At 43.0% G+C, this 17448-nt stretch overlaps 1 protein-coding gene across 2 annotated transcripts; it reads left to right on the top strand.

Moving 5' to 3' along the window:
- The first annotated feature begins 1990 nt into the window (after nucleotides 1-1990).
- Nucleotides 1991-14828, top strand: ATERDJ3B (DNAJ heat shock family protein). 2 transcript variants are annotated; one of them, XM_087399360.1, is made up of 11 exons: nucleotides 1991-2079; nucleotides 2195-2576; nucleotides 2755-2903; nucleotides 3064-3187; nucleotides 8381-8495; nucleotides 8588-8704; nucleotides 8820-8906; nucleotides 9057-9116; nucleotides 9284-9361; nucleotides 9614-9685; nucleotides 14437-14828. In XM_087399360.1, the coding sequence occupies exons 2-11, from the start codon at nucleotides 2506-2508 to the stop codon at nucleotides 14596-14598; spliced, it is 1035 nt and encodes a 344-aa protein (XP_087255486.1). In that variant the 5' UTR covers nucleotides 1991-2079; nucleotides 2195-2505; the 3' UTR covers nucleotides 14599-14828. The 2 variants fall into 2 exon arrangements, with proteins under 2 accessions (XP_087255486.1, XP_087255487.1); XM_087399361.1 differs by having other exon boundaries at nucleotides 2001-2079; nucleotides 2198-2576.
- The last annotated feature ends 2620 nt before the right edge of the window (nucleotides 14829-17448 follow it).

A 17448-nucleotide genomic window follows, 5' to 3' on the forward strand; every position in this document is an offset into this window, starting at 1 on the left:
CCATTCTACGGTTGAATGAAAATGCCTACTTACATATGGTTTTTCAAATAGACGTGAGTTAACCAACCCCTTTTGTTTGTAAATTTTGTGAAAAGTTAAGAAATATCCCCTCTTGATGATGCCTGTTCCAAGATGACTTTTGTTGAGGCAGCTTGTAGAAGGAAGGAAAAGTATTAAAAGCTAGTTGGAAGCAATGACAAGCAGTAATATACAAAAATTAGGGAGCAATATTGCTTAATGGGTATGACATTCATGCTTTTATTATTTTGTGTACCACATCATAGTGAAGCAATTGCTCGAACTTGGTGCAAGAGTTTGTGTCTACTTGGCGATGAAACTTAGGGTTGTATCTAAGGTAGCAAGCCATGTGATCAATGCAATTGGACGTCAAGGTGAACATCATTATCAGTAGTGAGAGGTTTCAAGGGTAATAGGTTGCATTCTTGGAGCTAGCAAGATGTGGACACAACTTTTGCAAACATTTGAAAGTGAATGAGTCATTAAAATGTTGGGTGAAGGTTTAAGGCTCATGCATTCAATTGGTTAAGACATTGGTGCTTGGTTTAAAAGCTTTGGTTCATAAAAAATGTAGTGAATTCATGATATATTGGGGTCCTTTTAACTAAAGTCTTTGTCATGGTTGATCAATGTCTTGTAAATGCTATTTTCTCTTGTGTTAGATTTGTATCTCTCTATTATTATGATTGACTTTTGCATTTCAATTATGAGGTGCACATAGTGGGAAACCTTAAAGCCATTAGCCATACGTAAGGGCTTTCTCGATGATTTATGTGTCCAAAATATATGGTTAATACCATATCCAAGTTGCTCAAAGTCAAGCCCTTTGTAGACATATTGGGGTTCACCTTAATGTTTGTTTTTAGATTATACTTTGATAGAGGATTTGTCAAGCTCAGATCTTGATGTAAAATGATAGCCTCCACATGCTCGTAAATAATTCCTCTAGTTGCTAGATCATAGATGGTTTGTGGTTTGCTTATGTTGGGCAAGAACGGTTGACCATGCTTGTCAAAATTATTAAATAGATTTTGTTGTATTAAAAGCAAGTCTAGTTGTTGATGGCACTCATTATGTTCGGAGCTTTTGTCATCCCCATACTTTTGGTTAACTTTGTTTGTTTAAAATCAAAAGGAAAATTGGTGAAATCTTTATGTTTGAATAACTTGATGATTTTGTGCCTTATCACAACAAGATGTTGAATCAAAGTTTAAGCAAGCATATAAGAAATGAGAGACACAAGCGAGGTAACATAGAATTGCTAATGTGGTTGTTGCATGGTGTAGGCCTATTTATGTTGGGATGGAAGCTCTTGTAATTGTGATGATCAATTTTTGACCCTTAGGCGTTGCAAATTCTTTCAAAGTTAATAATGTTGATTTTTAGGTCATCTATTGGGTTGTAAATGGTTTCGTTCATATTCAGTTGTACCACTTAAAAGGCCACACAGATGCGATCTTTATTCCTTATTTAATAACATGTATATATATATTTTACGAGTGCCTTGACCCCTAGCTAAGAAGGAAAACGCGATGCACGGACCGACTCGACCGTGTGGGGGATTGGGAGACTTGTACCACGGTTAGGGAGGAAAGCCGGGGTTAATCTGTACTCTAGTTTGAAGGGGGGGGGGGGGGGGTAAAGAAAACCCATTGTTATTAATGCCCGTTTTAAAAATAAATAAATAAATAAGAAGGGGCCAATGGGACACGTGGCGAACGGTCGGGAAGCTTGGTGTTTAGAGGGCGCTGATTGGCTGGGGGGGGGAATGGGAGATGCTGATTGGCGGAGGCAAAATATTTTCCCGAATTTTAAATAAATGGGGGCAGGGGCATTAAAAAAAGAGATGGAGGAAGAAAAATGGAGGGTGGGATGGGGTGACACGTGGAGTAATGGAGGGTGGAGATGGGGGAGGGGTCGGTCAAAAGAAGAAAGTTTGTCATTGTCGTCGTCTAAACTCGTCTTCTTCATCGTTTTGCCTTTCAACCAACGAAATCGTTATCGTTGCTTATTAGAGTGTGGAGCAGACGCAGAGATCCGGCATAGCAGAGCTTTAGATTGGCAAGCACTAACATTTCCTTTTCGTTTTGTTGCATCCATTCCTGCATTTCTCAGTAGCTCCTCCTCCCGTCCTCCAGAACGTAACGAAACGACCATCTTCGCTCTGTTGAAGCAGCAGGAAAAACTCCTGTGAACCAGAACAGGCAGCATGCTGATGCACTACAGAAAGTGAGAGAGACGGAACCAGACAGGCGCAGAGTCATATTGAGGCAGACGGCCACCTGCTCGCAGAGAGAAAGATTGTATATTTTTCGAGAAGTTCCTTCAGAGTCCTTCTCGGCGCACAATTTCACCTGGTCTCCAAGAGCTTCCACAGACATATACCCCCATCAGAAGCATCCACATCCCTTCCCAGTCGCTCCGGCAATGACCGTTTCGGTTCTGTGGATTTGAGCCTTTCTCCTTGAACAATTCCAACCTAGCACCATGCGGTTTTTCAGAGCGTTTCTTGTTGCGCTGGTTTTCACCGCAGCTTGCGTGCAAGACGCTTGCTCTGGGTAAGCGTTCTCTGCATGCCCTCATAACTTTTGTGCCAGATCCGTCGTTGATGGTTCAATTCAACTGACAACGACATTGATCCGTTTGTGTCGGCTTAAAAGCGCTTCATGTTAGAATTTTTCTCTAGCAGTAAATATCAGAATCGGAACGACCTCAAGTACATCGATTTTTGTGCAGGAAAAGCTACTATGATGTTTTGCAGATACCTAAGACCGCTTCAGAGGAGCAAATAAAGAAGTCTTTTAGGAAATTAGCTTTGAAATATCATCCTGACAAGAATGCTGGGAATGACGAGGCCACGAAGAAGTTTGCGGAGATAAATAACGGTAAGCAGACCTGAAAGGCACGAAGACTTCCAGATAAGTGTGCTTTCACCCGAGACCTTCGCAGTGTCTTCGTTTGCGTTTATATGCGGCTGACTTTCGAATAGGAGGCACGCACGATATTGTGCAAGTTTAACTTGTTTTCCTGATCTCATGAATGCAGCTTACGAAGTGTTAATTGATCGAGAAAAGAGGAACATATATGATAAATATGGCGAGGAGGGCTTAAAGCAGAGTGCTGGTAACAGAGGAGGTGGTGGAGGCTTTGCTCAAGATATATTTCGGCAGTAAGTTCTTAAGCATGCACGATTTTGTAATCTTATGCGTAAACTACTAATCAAAATTGCAAAGGAAACCCCTAGAATAGAGAAAAAGGAGCTGTGTCTCCTGCCAAAAAGTATTGGCAGTCCAAAGAGCTTGAAAAATAAGTATATTTACCTTGCTATTGAATAGCGACGAGATAGCTCCTTCATTTGAAGGCATCTCTCCCTGTGGCCCTTTACACTGATGCCACCTGTATGCATGCAAGACATGCAGATCGCAGGAAGGATCTGGGGAAGCTGCATGATTTTGCATCCTCTTTGAGACAGGTGCTCGGCCCGATGAGCACCATTAAGGTCCATGCATCCTAATGAGGGTGATTCACCTCAGGAAGTATCTGCAGTGTTCAAAGATGTGGTTTCCAGCATCTTTTAGCTTTTCCCCTCCCAAGGTGTTTTCATGTTCCTGCTGGAATGAGCATGTTTCTCCATAAATCTGCATGTTCCTAGAGCTGCTTCGTTGGGAATATCCATGGTGGGCACCTTACTTTGTAGTCATGCCCCTCTTGAAAGGGCAGAAGGCTTGAGGCCATTGAAGAGAAAAGTGTGAGCATCCTAAGGATCAGCAGTGAAAAGTGCCTACAGTGGAAGCTAAATCAAAAAATTCCTCCTATAACAGTGCGACCACATCCGCCATGCTGGCAAGGTCAATTGCCATTGGATTATTTTGGCTAGTACAACACGCACAAAACCTGTTATGGTTGCTTTGTGAATGTCAGTGCTTAGCCTATCATGCTTTGGTAGTGGAAGACTTTCATAGTGAACATAACAGAAGAAAGGAGTTATGTTGGTAGTGATATTATTCATTTTTGGACTCAGGAAATTTTTCATATGGGGAGCTTTGTGGGCCGATCTGGTTGGATGAGGGGCCTACAGTCTGCTGTTTTTTGGCCAACCCATTGCCTGACAGTCCCACCATCTGGCCGATTAGCTGGTCCACTGCTTGGATAACTTTGTTTTCAGCCATTGTGTTGATGAAAAATCATCCCTATAACTGTCCTGGTGTGGCCCAGTGACCCAAGCTATGGCCTGTTGGTGGATGGCTGGCTTCAAGGGAGGAAAGTCAAGCCCCATATCACCTCCCTCTAAGTACGCTGATATCACAGTACACAAGAGTTGTGTACTGTGTTGTGTTTTTAGAGGATCAGTTTCGGCATGTTCCTGGATTCATCTAGATATATGCTTCTGCCTTATTAGCGGATATGCAAATTTCACTGTGTGAAGTTCATGTTACGGCCTACTGATATTGCGATAAATTCTTTCAATCTTAAGTGGTGTGTTGCCCTATCAACTACATCGTCTAAGCATTTTTTTGCTTAGATGTTCATCTGGGAGAGACTAAAATGAAATCATTTAGTCTTCACAAGCAGTTGTAGCTTGAACGAAGAGTTTTGATTAGCCTTCTCTTGTAGTGCTAGCCTTTGTCATAACTGAGTCGGCCCTTCACCTCTGGAGTGCCGATAGAAACTCAATACGAAGACCTTTGTATACATGGATGCTCAAGTATGTGTGGGTGTGTGGATTTGTATTTGTGAGAGCATATGTTTATACTATGGTCTACACCCACTGTTGGGCGCTGATGACGTCAGTGGGGATGCCATAGTAGCTAGTCCCTGCTATTTGTGATGGAGTTTATGGTTCTCAACCTTATGAGTGACTATCATGAGATTCAAACTGCACTATGTGTCGTGTTCTTAGAGGATGAGTTTGGGCATGTTCCTGGATTCATCTACACACACACGCGCGCACGCGCACGCGCACACACACACACACACACAAGAGTCGCCTATGATACCAACAATGTGAGATCTCAGGTTTGGCTTCCAGATTGCAGACGCAAAAGGAGGTATCAAGAACATAAGGCAGGAAAAGGAAAGTTTGGAATGGAAAAGTAATGCGGCTCCACCTAAGCCATGGTCACAAGAGCTGATGATGGATGGGGCTTTAATTTTGTGCCATGAACTAGTTATTCTTTTATGTGGCTTTTATGGTTGAGGCAAGAAAGCCCCAGCCAGCTTCTTGCATCTATTTTGGGAGAAATTTTATGGTGATCAACATCTCTTGAACATTCCTTTGGAATTTGGGAGCAATGCTTTCTTATTAACCATATCCTACCTGAATGGTGGCTTGGAGTGTGATGCTTTTGGCAAGACAAGGGGACATCCTCTGCTTTGGATGGAGGTTGGAGTTGCCAGTCTTAATCATCACCCCCAAGTTAGTTTATTAAACGTGAAGCTCCCTTACATCGTCTATATCTTTCACATGCATCAGTGCCACGTAGGATGCTTTGTGGCCATACACTTGTTTGTGCATTTGTACCCTAGTCCTGACAGTGCAATGCCCATCCAAATGGGGTATATATAATCATGGATCCTTATGCAGACAACGTCGTTCTTTTTCACATCTTTTAGAGGATCAAATCCCTCTCTAGATAATTTCCTAGTTCCTCACAATTAATTAACTCACAAGGATGCACTAGTAATGTGTGACCACCATTGCTTCCATGTTTTTTGACCACCTCAAAACGCCATTCCTCTCTATATTATACCTTCTGTCCTTCCCTGCTTTTGTCTGCAGGTTCCCTTTCCATCATTGCTGCAAAATTAGGTCTGATACAAGCTAGCTCAAACCTCTCTCTCTCTCTCTCTCTCCCCCCCCCCCTCCCTGTGTGTGTGTGCGCGTGTGTTTATCATTGGCCCATTTAATGTAAGTTGTGTACTCACTAGAGAGGGAAGTAGAGCATGCAGGCTGTATTTAGAATGAAGGCCTTGCTCAGATGCAGGGCATATGACAAGTCGTTGTGGTAAACTGATTGTTATTAGAAAAAGAAGGGACCATTCTGAGTTTTTATCCCACACACTAATTGATTGTTTTTTTGGGCCCCTTTTACTTTTTCAGTTTGTAATGGAAAAAACTATATCAATGACTTGAGGTATCTTTACTCCTTGCTCAGACATTCCAAGGTTTTTAAGGTGATCTAGGTGCCACATGGCAGCATATGGTCCATGTCACCCCATCAAATATAGCACTAGGGCTTGTTAGTCGGCTTAAAATATATAGGCATAGTTCCTCAATTGAGCCCTCCCTACCTTCTCCTCGCAGGAGTCAGTGTCATTATTTATCTTGTGATGTAGATGTTTTAGATCATCTATGTATTCTTTATGCTTCTCTATGTGTCATGTGAATATGTTCCCCTTCCCCCTTTAAAAAAAAATGTAAAGCTTGCACCTTGAATTTTCAAAAATAAAATTCTTCTGAAGCTTGTGTCCGATTCCTCATTCCCGAATGCTACGTACCTACAAGCATGTATATATATATCTAGATGAATCCAGGAACATGCTGAAAATCATCCGTTAAAAATAGAACACATTGTGCAGTTTCAATATCATGGTAGTCACTCATAAGGTTGAAAATTTTAAACTCCATCACGCATAAACTACAAGCATGAGCCTAGATGTACGATAAGCACCTTGATTTTTGTTGCTTGGCTTCTTACAGCAAGCCAAGGCTCTTGTTTCCTCTCCCTTCTCTTCTTCTTTCACCTAGAGGTACAAAGGACACTAGTTTTAGGAAAAGCGTGGGTATTTGGCTTTTTTTTTTGCTTCAGGCCTGAAGAGTTAGTTCCAATCCACACTTAGAAGAGCAGCAGATCTAGCCTTTTGACAGCCCAATCGGCAAGTTTGGGTAGGATAGCTTCTATTTAAGCAGCTGGTCAGTGAGTTTTTTCTGTTGTGTGTGTGTGGGGGGGTGTGGGAGGGGGAGGGGGGGGAAGGGGAAGACATCAACAATCAATGCATGGAAAGCATTAGAAGTAGCTTCTATGCAAATAACATATCTAGAATCATAATGCTTCAAAATCAGTTCAACAATGCAAGGACATTGTCACCTAAAATAGAGCCAGATGATCTTGTTTTGACTGAAAGACATTGTAGACCAATTGACATGAAGTTTTACAGTGAGCTTGAGCAAGCAATTGGGTTTGACATCCTCACACAATCCTAGATGGAAAATCATCATTGTTACAAGTTTTGTTGCTCTTTTCTTAGCTACAGCAAGCGTTTTCACTAAGATGCTCATCAATTTGTGATTATGTTGACATTTGGAAAGTTCAATATGAGTATGGATCCTCTATCATGTCAAGAGCATGAGGAACTTGGGTCGCTCCACATCATGAGCTTCATGTTGATGGACATTCACATATTTTTGACCCCCCTCATACCCGCCTTGATGTTTATGATATGGTATCCCCATCCAACAAACTCAACATCAGATTGCTTCTTCTCAACAGCAATCTTCAATAAATCTGCTACAGATTGCCTCAAAATTGAGTATAGCTGTTGGTGAGCTACCTGCAGAAAAATCAAGACTGTATAGCTGATCCTGTAACGTGACAGCCCGAATAGAATAATTCCGAGCATAGAGATCTCTAACTTGAACCACAGTTCATAAGCACTGTTTAAGGTTTGCACCACCCTTAGGCCTCGTTCGTAATGGTCCGTACCAGTGCTGAAGTGTCTTGGAATCAAGGTCCTCCAATTCCTCAAGTCTGAATCTGTTCTCCAATGCTTTCCCTGTGTTCACTACTAAGGAACTTTTATCTGGTGATCGTAATTATGTTGTCCTTGATATTGAAATTGATGAGTTTTAATGCTAATCGAGCTTTCTGTTTTGTGAGATCTTTTGCCTCATATACTACCAAGCATGTTGTTGAGCGTGGTGTAGGAGGTTTTGTTCTGTTACTGAATGACTAAACTCGTTTTTTTGAAGTAAAGGTTGAGATTTTGCACTGTGAATGAAGTAATGCTGAGTTTTCTGTGGCTTTCAAAATCAAGATAATCACAAAAGTGGTGAGATCTGCTGTCACAAGTTTGACTGTATTGTAAATAAGTTTGTTTGAAAAGTCTGTCATTTTACAAGCACAATGAAAGAAGTAATGCTGAGTTTTCTGTGACTTTCAAAATCACATTAATCAGAAGAGTGGTCAGGTCTGTTGCCATAGGTCCAACTGTAGTGTGAATAGGTTTGTTTGAAAAAGTCTTTCATTTTACAAGCACATATCTTCTCTTTAGTTTTCTTTTCAGACATGTGAGAGTTTAATTATAACGCCTTTTTTAGTCCCTTCTGATTGGAAGATTATGTTTGACTATGCTTCTGGTCTAGGTTTTTTGGTGGTGGCATGGGTGAAGAGGAGGAAGAAAAGACTCCTAAAGGAGATGACGTGGTCGTGGAAATATATGCAAGTTTGGTGGACCTGTATGTTGGAAACACAAAGAAGGTGAGCCAGAATATTCTTGTAAGCTTCAAAAATTAGGCTTTCGATCAAAGTAATGTTACACGGAGTTGCTAACTGGATAGATTTTCTATCAGATTTGGAGGGAGAAAAATGTTCTAAAGCCTGCACCAGGCAAACGGGACTGCAATTGTAGGAACGAAGTGTATCACAAGCAAATAGGGCCTGGAATGTTCCAACAGTTTACTCAACAGGTGCTGAAGAGAAAAAAGGAGTATATTTTGCTGTATATCCTGCACTATTTGGAAGTGACTTATTCTTATGCACGTACAAAATAGTCTTTTTGATGCTCACAGAATTCCTTTTCAGGTTTGTGAGAAATGTCCAAATGTGAAGTTTGAGCGGGAGGGGTATCATGTTACATTGGACATCGAAAAGGGCATGCCAGACGGACATGTAAGGCCTTTTCCCCTCTCTTTGTGTTTCTAACTGCTTTCGACCAAAGTAATGTTACACAGAGTTCCTTGGCCGGATGATTTAGGAAGGTGGCATATTCACAATGGTGTACCTTTTTTACTTTTTGGATTTACTGTTGTCGATATGCAGGAGGTTGTTTTTTTCGAAGATGGGGAACCTATAGTAGATGGGGATCCTGGCGATTTGAAGGTAGTATAGATCAAATGGCCATATTAATTTTTTGTTTATGCAGGGGTGTCTGTTATCTCTCTTTCTTTCAAACTGCAAATCAGATATTAGTTTTGAAGATGAAACTAAATTTGAAATAAGTTTAACAGTGGAGTTCCTTTATGATCTGACAGTTTGTGTTTTTCCAGTTCAAAATCTTTACTCAAAAGCATGACATATTTCAGAGGGATGGCAACAATCTTCACACCTCTGTCACTATTTCTTTGGTATGAAGAGTCTTGGAAATTCTAGTTTGCAATGTTGCTTTGAGCTTTGAGTGTGCTTATGTATTCATATAAGAGAAATACACATGCACACAGTTATCCACACCGTGTGAGGCCACACGTGTGCACACGGGGATGAGAGAGAGAGAGAGAGAGAAAGAGAGAGCCACTTGGTGGAGTTTATTGCAGATGTATAACTTTTTGTTGATAATTTTTCCCAAGTTTCTTGTGGTTTAATTATATATATCTCTGTAGTTGGATGCACTGGTGGGCTTTGAGAAAGACCTGATTCATCTGGATGGTCACAAAGTCAGCATAGGTACAAAGGTAAGTCAATTTCCAAGCTTGATCACTGAATTTCGGTTGATTAGATCTGTAGTTGCTAACAGCCAATACTGCTTATGAGGAACCTGGACCTCCTTATTCTTTTGTTTCTAGGTGACTACGCTGATGAGCTAACCAGTCTGCCCCAAGGGGGGGGGGGGGAGAGAGAGAGAGAGAGAGAGAGAGAGAGAGAGAGAGGATTTCTTTTTTACCCAGATCAGGCTCCATTATTCGAAATTATTAGTTGGGATAATGATAGTGCATATAGGATCTTTTAATGTTTGTGAGATACAGTTTTCATGTTGACCAAAAGATCTCATTGATTTATATGATGGGGAATCACACACTACTTATGCAGGTCTGCTACTAGCATGCGCGCACGCACACACACACACACAGTTTTGCATTAACGTCTTCGGAAGTCCTTTCGAACCTATTAGATTAAGTACAATCAAGAAAGTAACTTCTACAAGCCACTGTGGGCTGAAGCAAAGGGCTTGCTAAAGCCCTTGCTGAGTACTAAGCTAATAGTAATAATCTCAAAATTAAGACATGCAAGGCTAGTGCTCCAAATACATATCTGGCCGCCATGGTGGTTCTTTGAGGAGGCACGAAGATGTCTCGTATCAATTTGGACGGTCTCCTTTGAGAGGAGCAGTGATGGGTTGGACCTCCATCGTGCGTGCTTTGGTCAGCCTTTGCATCATGTGTGGTGGCTCCACCGCTCCGCTATTGATCCATGCTGCCCTCATGTTGGCTATCTCGTGCTCCTCTACCCCACTATGTCCTGGGGCTGACTCAAAGGCATAGACGTCGGTGACATCACTGTGCTCGATCTGTCTCATGTGGCATTGTCACCTCCTGTTGTCTGTTTTGCTGCAGTAAAGTCTCTTTGTGTCGTAGCATCTCCATCAAATAGTGGCCAACGCAGACCTGTTCATGGAAGTTGATCAGCCGAGAGTGGCCTGACCCAATGTCTTTCCTGAAAGAGACAGTGGTACCATCCTTGGGGGCGCAGGAAATTGAGTTCTCTTTAGAACAAGTTACTTCCAAGGTACCAACAACAAATTGTCAAGAGTGGCAGCGGAAGATGTAAGCAAACTGAAGCTACAGAATCACACAGAGAATACTAGAGACAACAAGATGTGCCACAAACAGATCTGCTGTAACTTAGCCCATAAACCAGGGCAGCAACTGTAATACAAGGAGTCCTGAACAGGATGAGAAACAGGAGCTGCAGAAGGGGCTGAACTGGAGCAGAGGATCTGGGCACAAAGAGGCTGGAGCCTGAGAGCACGGAGGCTGGAGGAGCCTGGAACGAGGAGCCTGGATGAGACTGGAGCGAGGAGGCAGAAGCCTGAGGTGAGGAGGCTGGAGCCTAGGAACGAGGAGGCTGAAGGAGCCTGCAACGAGGAGGCAGGAGGAGCCTGGAGCAAGAAGGCTGGAGGGGCCTGCAACGAGGAGGCAGGAGGAGCCTGGAGCGAGGAGGCTGGAGGAGCTGCACCAGAAGATCTGCAGAGGGAGCGTGGGCAGCCAACAGAACTGCTGAAGGGAGGCTCCGGTGAAGATGGCCAGGAGCAGGCTGAGACAAGAGCCTTGAGGAGCTGCTGGAAGAAGTGAAGGGAAGGAGGCCCTTTTATAGGGCAGGCCAGGGGGGAAGTCGGCCAGTCTGGCTGGACCGACCAGCCTGGTCGGTCAGGCCAACAGGGCCGACCAGCTGGTGGTCGGCCAGCCTACCCCCTCTGGCCCCCCTTGCTGCATGGGGGCTGGTCGGCTGGCCACGCCTGCCACGCCTGGAGATGCTGAATCTCAACACAAATAGCTAGGCACAACAATAATCGGCCACTGCCAAAAGATTAGGAGGACGAAACACAATCATACGAAAATTCTGTAGAACCAAACACAGACGTTGGGGATCTCATAGTAGGCGGGGCAAGTACATAGGAAGTACTCCTTTGTCTCCACCTCTGTCAATGTGCATAACCTGCAAATCCGCTGCTCTCTAGGTACGCTTGTGGCTCTCCCTGCCTTGATCCTCAGTTGATGGGATGAGACCCGCATTTGTCCGATGGTGATCCTCAGTACGTGTGAGGCCCGTCTGTCCTCCGAATACTGGGGCCTGATAATCACTCCATTATTTGATACACTCAGGAAGTGATCATGGCAGAACTAGATCTTTATAGAGTTATGCAATTGTATGATACGGTTGATCTCAACTTGCAGGATCTGGAGAGATGGGGCAGCCAAGCTGTATTGAAAGGGTGAATGTCAAACCATCTAGATATGTGTGCGTACGAGGCTTTGCTAACCCCACTCTCAGCTCGTCGTCTGGATGACTCTATACCAACCTTTGTAGCCTCCAACTAGGCAAGGCACATACCCTATGAAGATATGTCATCGTCTAGAAGATGGCATCAAGCTGAAGTGGGGTCATAGCGAACTGTGCCTGTATGATTTGGAGGGACCAAGGGCTTACTCCGGATCATCCTTGACCCCATAGTCACCTGTAGCCTCTCGAATTTCCGCCAATGGGTTGCCGATAGGTTGTGCTCCTAGAAGGGCACTACATACATGGCTGTTGGCCTCACAAGTGTGTTGCATAGACATACCTTCGTCGGGGGGTCCTGGAAGTGTGCCTGAAAGCACTGTAGCTCTAGTCGATCCGAGCTCTTTGCCCTCATGTGAATCGAGCTCTGGCTGCACGAGTCATCGTGAAAACCGGCTCCGCAAAGACTGTAGGTATATGACTGTATGATCCCAATTTGCTCCCCTTGGTAAGTGAAGCTGTGTTGATGAAGTACCGCCCATGAGGTGTTGAAGATCATAACCTTGGTCTTGCCAAGTTTGATTGTCAGGTCTCTAAATCCCTCTAGGGCCTCTTCATGTCTCTGTAGTCCTATCGCTAAAGAGGAAACAAGGACTATGTCATCTGCACATAGCAGTATCTGATCATTAGATCAGCAGGCAAGGATCCCTCCCCTCCTGAAAGTTTGATCTCTTCAATGTAGAGCCCAAAGAGTGTCATTGCAAGGGGGCATCCTTGCTTCACTTCGGTCTCATGCTACCCTTATACATCCCGAGGTATCAAGCCTCTGAGCTCTCCTATTTGGGGGCTTACAGGTGGGCCATTGACCCTATACTTCCATCATCTGCCAAGTGAAAACGTTTCAGAGGTACTAGGGTTTGCTTGCTGTTCTCACAAGTAGTTCTGGAACACCTACAAGAGTGGAGAAATATGCAGACAAGTAGACAGCCAAAATCAATATATCTTTTGTGCTCCAAAATGGACAGATCATAGAAAAGAAGTTACCTCTGAGTGTAGTCCACACATATAGTGCAAGGCTGCTCGGATGTTGGACCAAAATGGGCCCTTACTGTCCTACTGCTGCAAAACTACTGCTGTTCCTTCAACTGAAATCTTCTGTGGCTGATGGGAGACCTCCTGAATGATACTCTACAATGTTGGACGGGGGTCTATATATCGGTGGATCTCCCCCGCCCCCCTTCCCTTGCGACCTCCCCCGTTGCTGGCCAAACCCTAGAGAAGGCCTGTAGCCACCGACCAGGGTTTCTGAATTTACCCGTTTTGATGAGCCAGATGGCCGACCAGGTCTGTGGATTTGCTGATGTGTTCAGTGTCTTACCAGGCCCAAATCTCATCATGTGTGCCTATGAAAGGCCTCTTCCAGCCAGTCCAAACCGGCCGACTGTTTGGGCCTATGGACAACCCCAGAATGGGCATCCTCCATGACAGTCCCTCGTGAAGTGTTGCATCCTTATCATGGCACCACCAAATCCAACCAGGAGCCTCCCTTTACTGCCCCATGTGGCAGCCAATTGTACTACCCACATGGCAAGCTGCAGTGCTGCCCAGGTGGCAGCGATGACTTCTCAGATCTTTCCTTTTGGCATGAGCTTTAGCTGCTGATGTGCCAGATATTTCACCCCACCTTGTCCTTCTATATGGGGGCTCATGTGGTGAGTCGACCCTGTTCCTTGAATGATATTGGGTGATCTTCATTGTACTTCCATAGATTTGTATGTGTGAGAGCATATTTTTATACTATGGTCTACACCCGCTGTTGGCCCTGATAATGTCAGTGGGGATGTCATAGTGCTAATCTACGCGCTAAGCGTGATGGAGTTTATGGTTTTCAACCTTACGAGTGACTATCATGAGATTGAAACAACACTATGTTGTGTTTTTAGAGAATGAATTTGGGCGCGTTCCTGGATTTATCTAGATATATACTTCCAATGTAAGCATGGACCTCGTGAATTTTCAATAGAGGATAGGTATGGGGCCTGGGCACGTCCTATATAATGGGGCCCAAAAAACTAGTCAGCTAGAATGCCCATTTAGTGTTTTGTCCTTGTGTATGTTCCACTTGTTTATGCTCTCTTATCCAGGGACGGAAGAGATAATTTGTGATTATATGAGGACCGTTTGTTGTTTGCTGTTATATTAAATTCTGCTTTTACTGCAGGGTGTGACTAAGCCAAGGAATTTAAATTTTTCCTTTGACAAAATGATATGTTTTTGGCTGAAGCATGGACATCTTTAATTTTCAATAAGGATAGGCATGTGCAAAGCCTACATAGCGGGACCCAATAAACAAGCCAGCTAGAATTCACATTTAATGTTTTTGTCGTTGGTATGTTCCACTTGTTTATGCTCTCTTATCCAGGGAGGGAGAGAGAGACTTTTAGGAGCTTTTGTTATTTGCTGATAAAATTTTCTGCTGTTACTACAGGGTGTGACTAAGCCTAAGGAGGTGAGGCGGTACCGAAACGAAGGAATGCCTGTTTATGAAAGTTTAAAAAAGGGTGATTTGTTTGTTACATTCGAGGTGGCTTTCCCAGTCTCACTCACAGAGAGTCAAAAAGCTGCCATTATTCAAGTATTTAATAAATAAAGCCTGATTTTTTATGAGCGCATCCATGCGACTCCAGTTTTGTCCTATACAAGCACGCAGAAGCTCCCAAAGTTACTGTTTTAAAACATAATTAGAGTTCCAGTTGCATCTGTGCAAGAAGGATATGCCATCCTGAAGAGCAAGACGGATTTCTTTGATGTGGATGCCTGTACGATGTACCATTAAATTTCATCAAATTTAATTGAGCTGCTTTAGTAGGCTTTATCCATTTACTGTGCTTTGTGAAAGGTTCTATGGTCGTCTTAAAGGGCTCGATTCTTGAAGTGGAGAATAGGACAGCAATATAGTCAGGAAGGGGTATCAGTATGGTGATTAAGTCCTGATTGGATTCTCTTTCTTGGATCAATCTTTGTTTTGTTCAAAATCGAGGGTGCTCAAAGTAGGCGTCTTCACAAAATAGTAGGACATTAGACCTAGTCTATGTTGAACAGATTTACAAGGCTTTGGTTGATGGAAAGAAGCCAGTAGTGTCAAAGGTGGTTGTCCCTCTAAAGGCATATTGGCCAAACAAAGACAAAAATAATAGTATCAGTTTTAAGAAACCTGAAGATTTTCTATTAGAATTCACCAACTTCATCGGACAACAGGTTCCTTCTTTGTAGGAAGGACAAAGTACAATGGCAGATCCAGACCGACGGATAAAGGATGCCAAGTTCTATTTCTTAACTCATTGCACTTTCTTTGGAGGCCTTCAGTCAGTTCCTCAATTCCATTGGTACGCTGCATGCATATGTATTTTCAAGAATTAAAAAAATATATCTGATTGAGTCAAAAAAACTTAATCATGATATTCATGCGTTGTGAAAGATCACTTCTACTTCAGAGATGTTGGAGAAAGCACAAACCATATGGGGTTATGTCCATTCTCCCATAAGCACTTTAAAATGAATTGCTACTAAAGCTGAAATTAATGAAAGCATGGTTCATATTAAATGAAAATTTTCATGTCATGTTATCTAATTTTTAATAGTAATTAATGAAATTAATGAAAGCATTGTTCATATTCTCATGATATTCATGTGTTGTTCAATGCCATCTCCTTTCTGATCTCTTCTCCTATTTCTACTCACATAGTCAGTTCAATTCTCGAAACAAATGCTGAAATAATTTTATGGCTCTAAATATCATCCACCTCTATCTTTTCTTCCTCTCTACCTTTTTGCAACAAAAACATAGGTGAATTGTGAGACAAAAATATAATAAAAATACAATTTTCAAAGCGAAATCACTTCATTACCTTGAAACTATGTGTTTTTTCTTTTGAAGTTGATTCTCTATGCTCCAATAAGGCAGAGAAAGAGGCAAAAATGATGAAACACCCTTTTTTGTACTTCTTTTGAGAAGAATCAGGTTGCACCTTGGGTTTCTAACCTCTCTCTCTCTCTCTCTCTCTCTCTCCTCCTCCCTCCCTTCCTCTCTCTCTCTCTCTCTCTCTCTCTTTCTCTCTCTCTCTCTCTCTCTCTCCTCCCCTCTCGAGCCCTCTCGCTCTCTTTGTCCCTCCTCTATCAGAGAAGAGGCAAATGTCAAAATAATGTTATGGCTCTAAATATCATCCACCTTTGTCTTCTCTTCCTCTCTACCTTTTTGCAACAAACATATAGATGAATTGTAAGATGAAAATGTAATAAAGAGACAATTTTCAAAGTGATATCATTTCATTACCTTGAAACTATGTGTTCTTTCTTCTAAAGTTGATTCTCTAGGCTCCAATAAGGTAGAGAAAGAGGTGAAAATGATAGAACACCATTTTTTTATACTTCTTTTGAGAAGAATCAGGTTGCACCTTTCGTTCTCTCAGAAGAGAGTAGTAATGTACGGATGAATGAAAGTGACAATGAATGTATGGATGAATGAAAATGATAATGAAATAGGAGAGAAAAGGGGCATATAAAGCATGGATGGAAGTTTTTCTTGAGAGATTTTTGCAAGTGTAAGAAAAATGTGAACAAAGAGGAGGGAAAATGACTAATCAAGAGTAGAATAGAGATAGTTTGAAATAAGGTGCTAGAATATGGTGGGAATGGCTAGCCCATTATGCAGGGAGGAGTTTGAGAGGTAGCACTCATATGCCAACCAAAGGTCGAGGATTCTAAAGGACGCATGCTAGGTCAATAGACTCACTTTGGATGGGCACAGTGGGGCAATGGACCAGCCACATCCTTCGGGGCTTGGAGGCATATTCCTAGAGACGCAGAGGCCAGAATGCATGCCCTCTCTTATCTTCAAGGGGTAGGCACCTAGGTGGTGGAGATTGAGGCAACAATCCTTGATTTGTGGCCAAAGGGATTACAGAGTCCTTGGACCCCACTCTGTCAATCAGGATAGTTCTCATGGACAGGGGTACTTCTCAAGATAAACTTCTTTCAGGAGTCTCTTGGATCTTGCCATTGTCAATTTTATAGGGTGGGACCTAGAGGCTTATTGCAAGTAGATACGAAGTTGGAGGGTTTGGAGTGGCAGAGGGTTAGGATAGTGGGCTGCTTGGGCAGGACTTGGTACATAGATCCCACCATAGTCTTATCGACCCCAAAGGGAGGAGTGTGGCACTTGTGTCTTTGGAAGGACCCTCCGTGATATCCAATGGGATCCCGGAGAGTATTTTTGGTTCAAGGCAACAACGTGAACACCTCCAGGGAATGACATTGGTAAGAGTAGGACGTGCCAAGGGAGGTTATTTCTCAATTTTGGCTTCACCTCTAGACAAGCCTGCACCCATGCAAGATTTCCTACCTTTTTTGGCTAATGGCTCACGAGGGTCTACCCATCGACCCCTAGTTGAAGGAGATGCAGGTAGATGGTAGATGTATATGTTGCACAGGAGTCCTGGAA

The sequence above is a fragment of the Dipteris shenzhenensis genome, chromosome 28, assembly GCF_047967505.1.
Source record: "Dipteris shenzhenensis isolate YYH24624 ecotype China chromosome 28, Dip_SZ_1.0, whole genome shotgun sequence".
Classification (NCBI taxonomy): domain Eukaryota; kingdom Viridiplantae; phylum Streptophyta; class Polypodiopsida; order Gleicheniales; family Dipteridaceae; genus Dipteris; species Dipteris shenzhenensis.

Excerpts from the sequence above, each read along its gene's own strand:
- ATERDJ3B (XM_087399360.1), top strand. The coding sequence starts at position 2,506 with ATGCGGTTTTTCAGAGCGTTTCTTGTTGCGCTGGTTTTCACCGCAGCT. Across the intron at positions 2,904-3,063 it reads GTTTGCGGAGATAAATAACG|CTTACGAAGTGTTAATTGAT; the intron begins GTAAGCAGACCT and ends TCATGAATGCAG. Across the intron at positions 8,907-9,056 it reads AGGGCATGCCAGACGGACAT|GAGGTTGTTTTTTTCGAAGA; the intron begins GTAAGGCCTTTT and ends GTCGATATGCAG.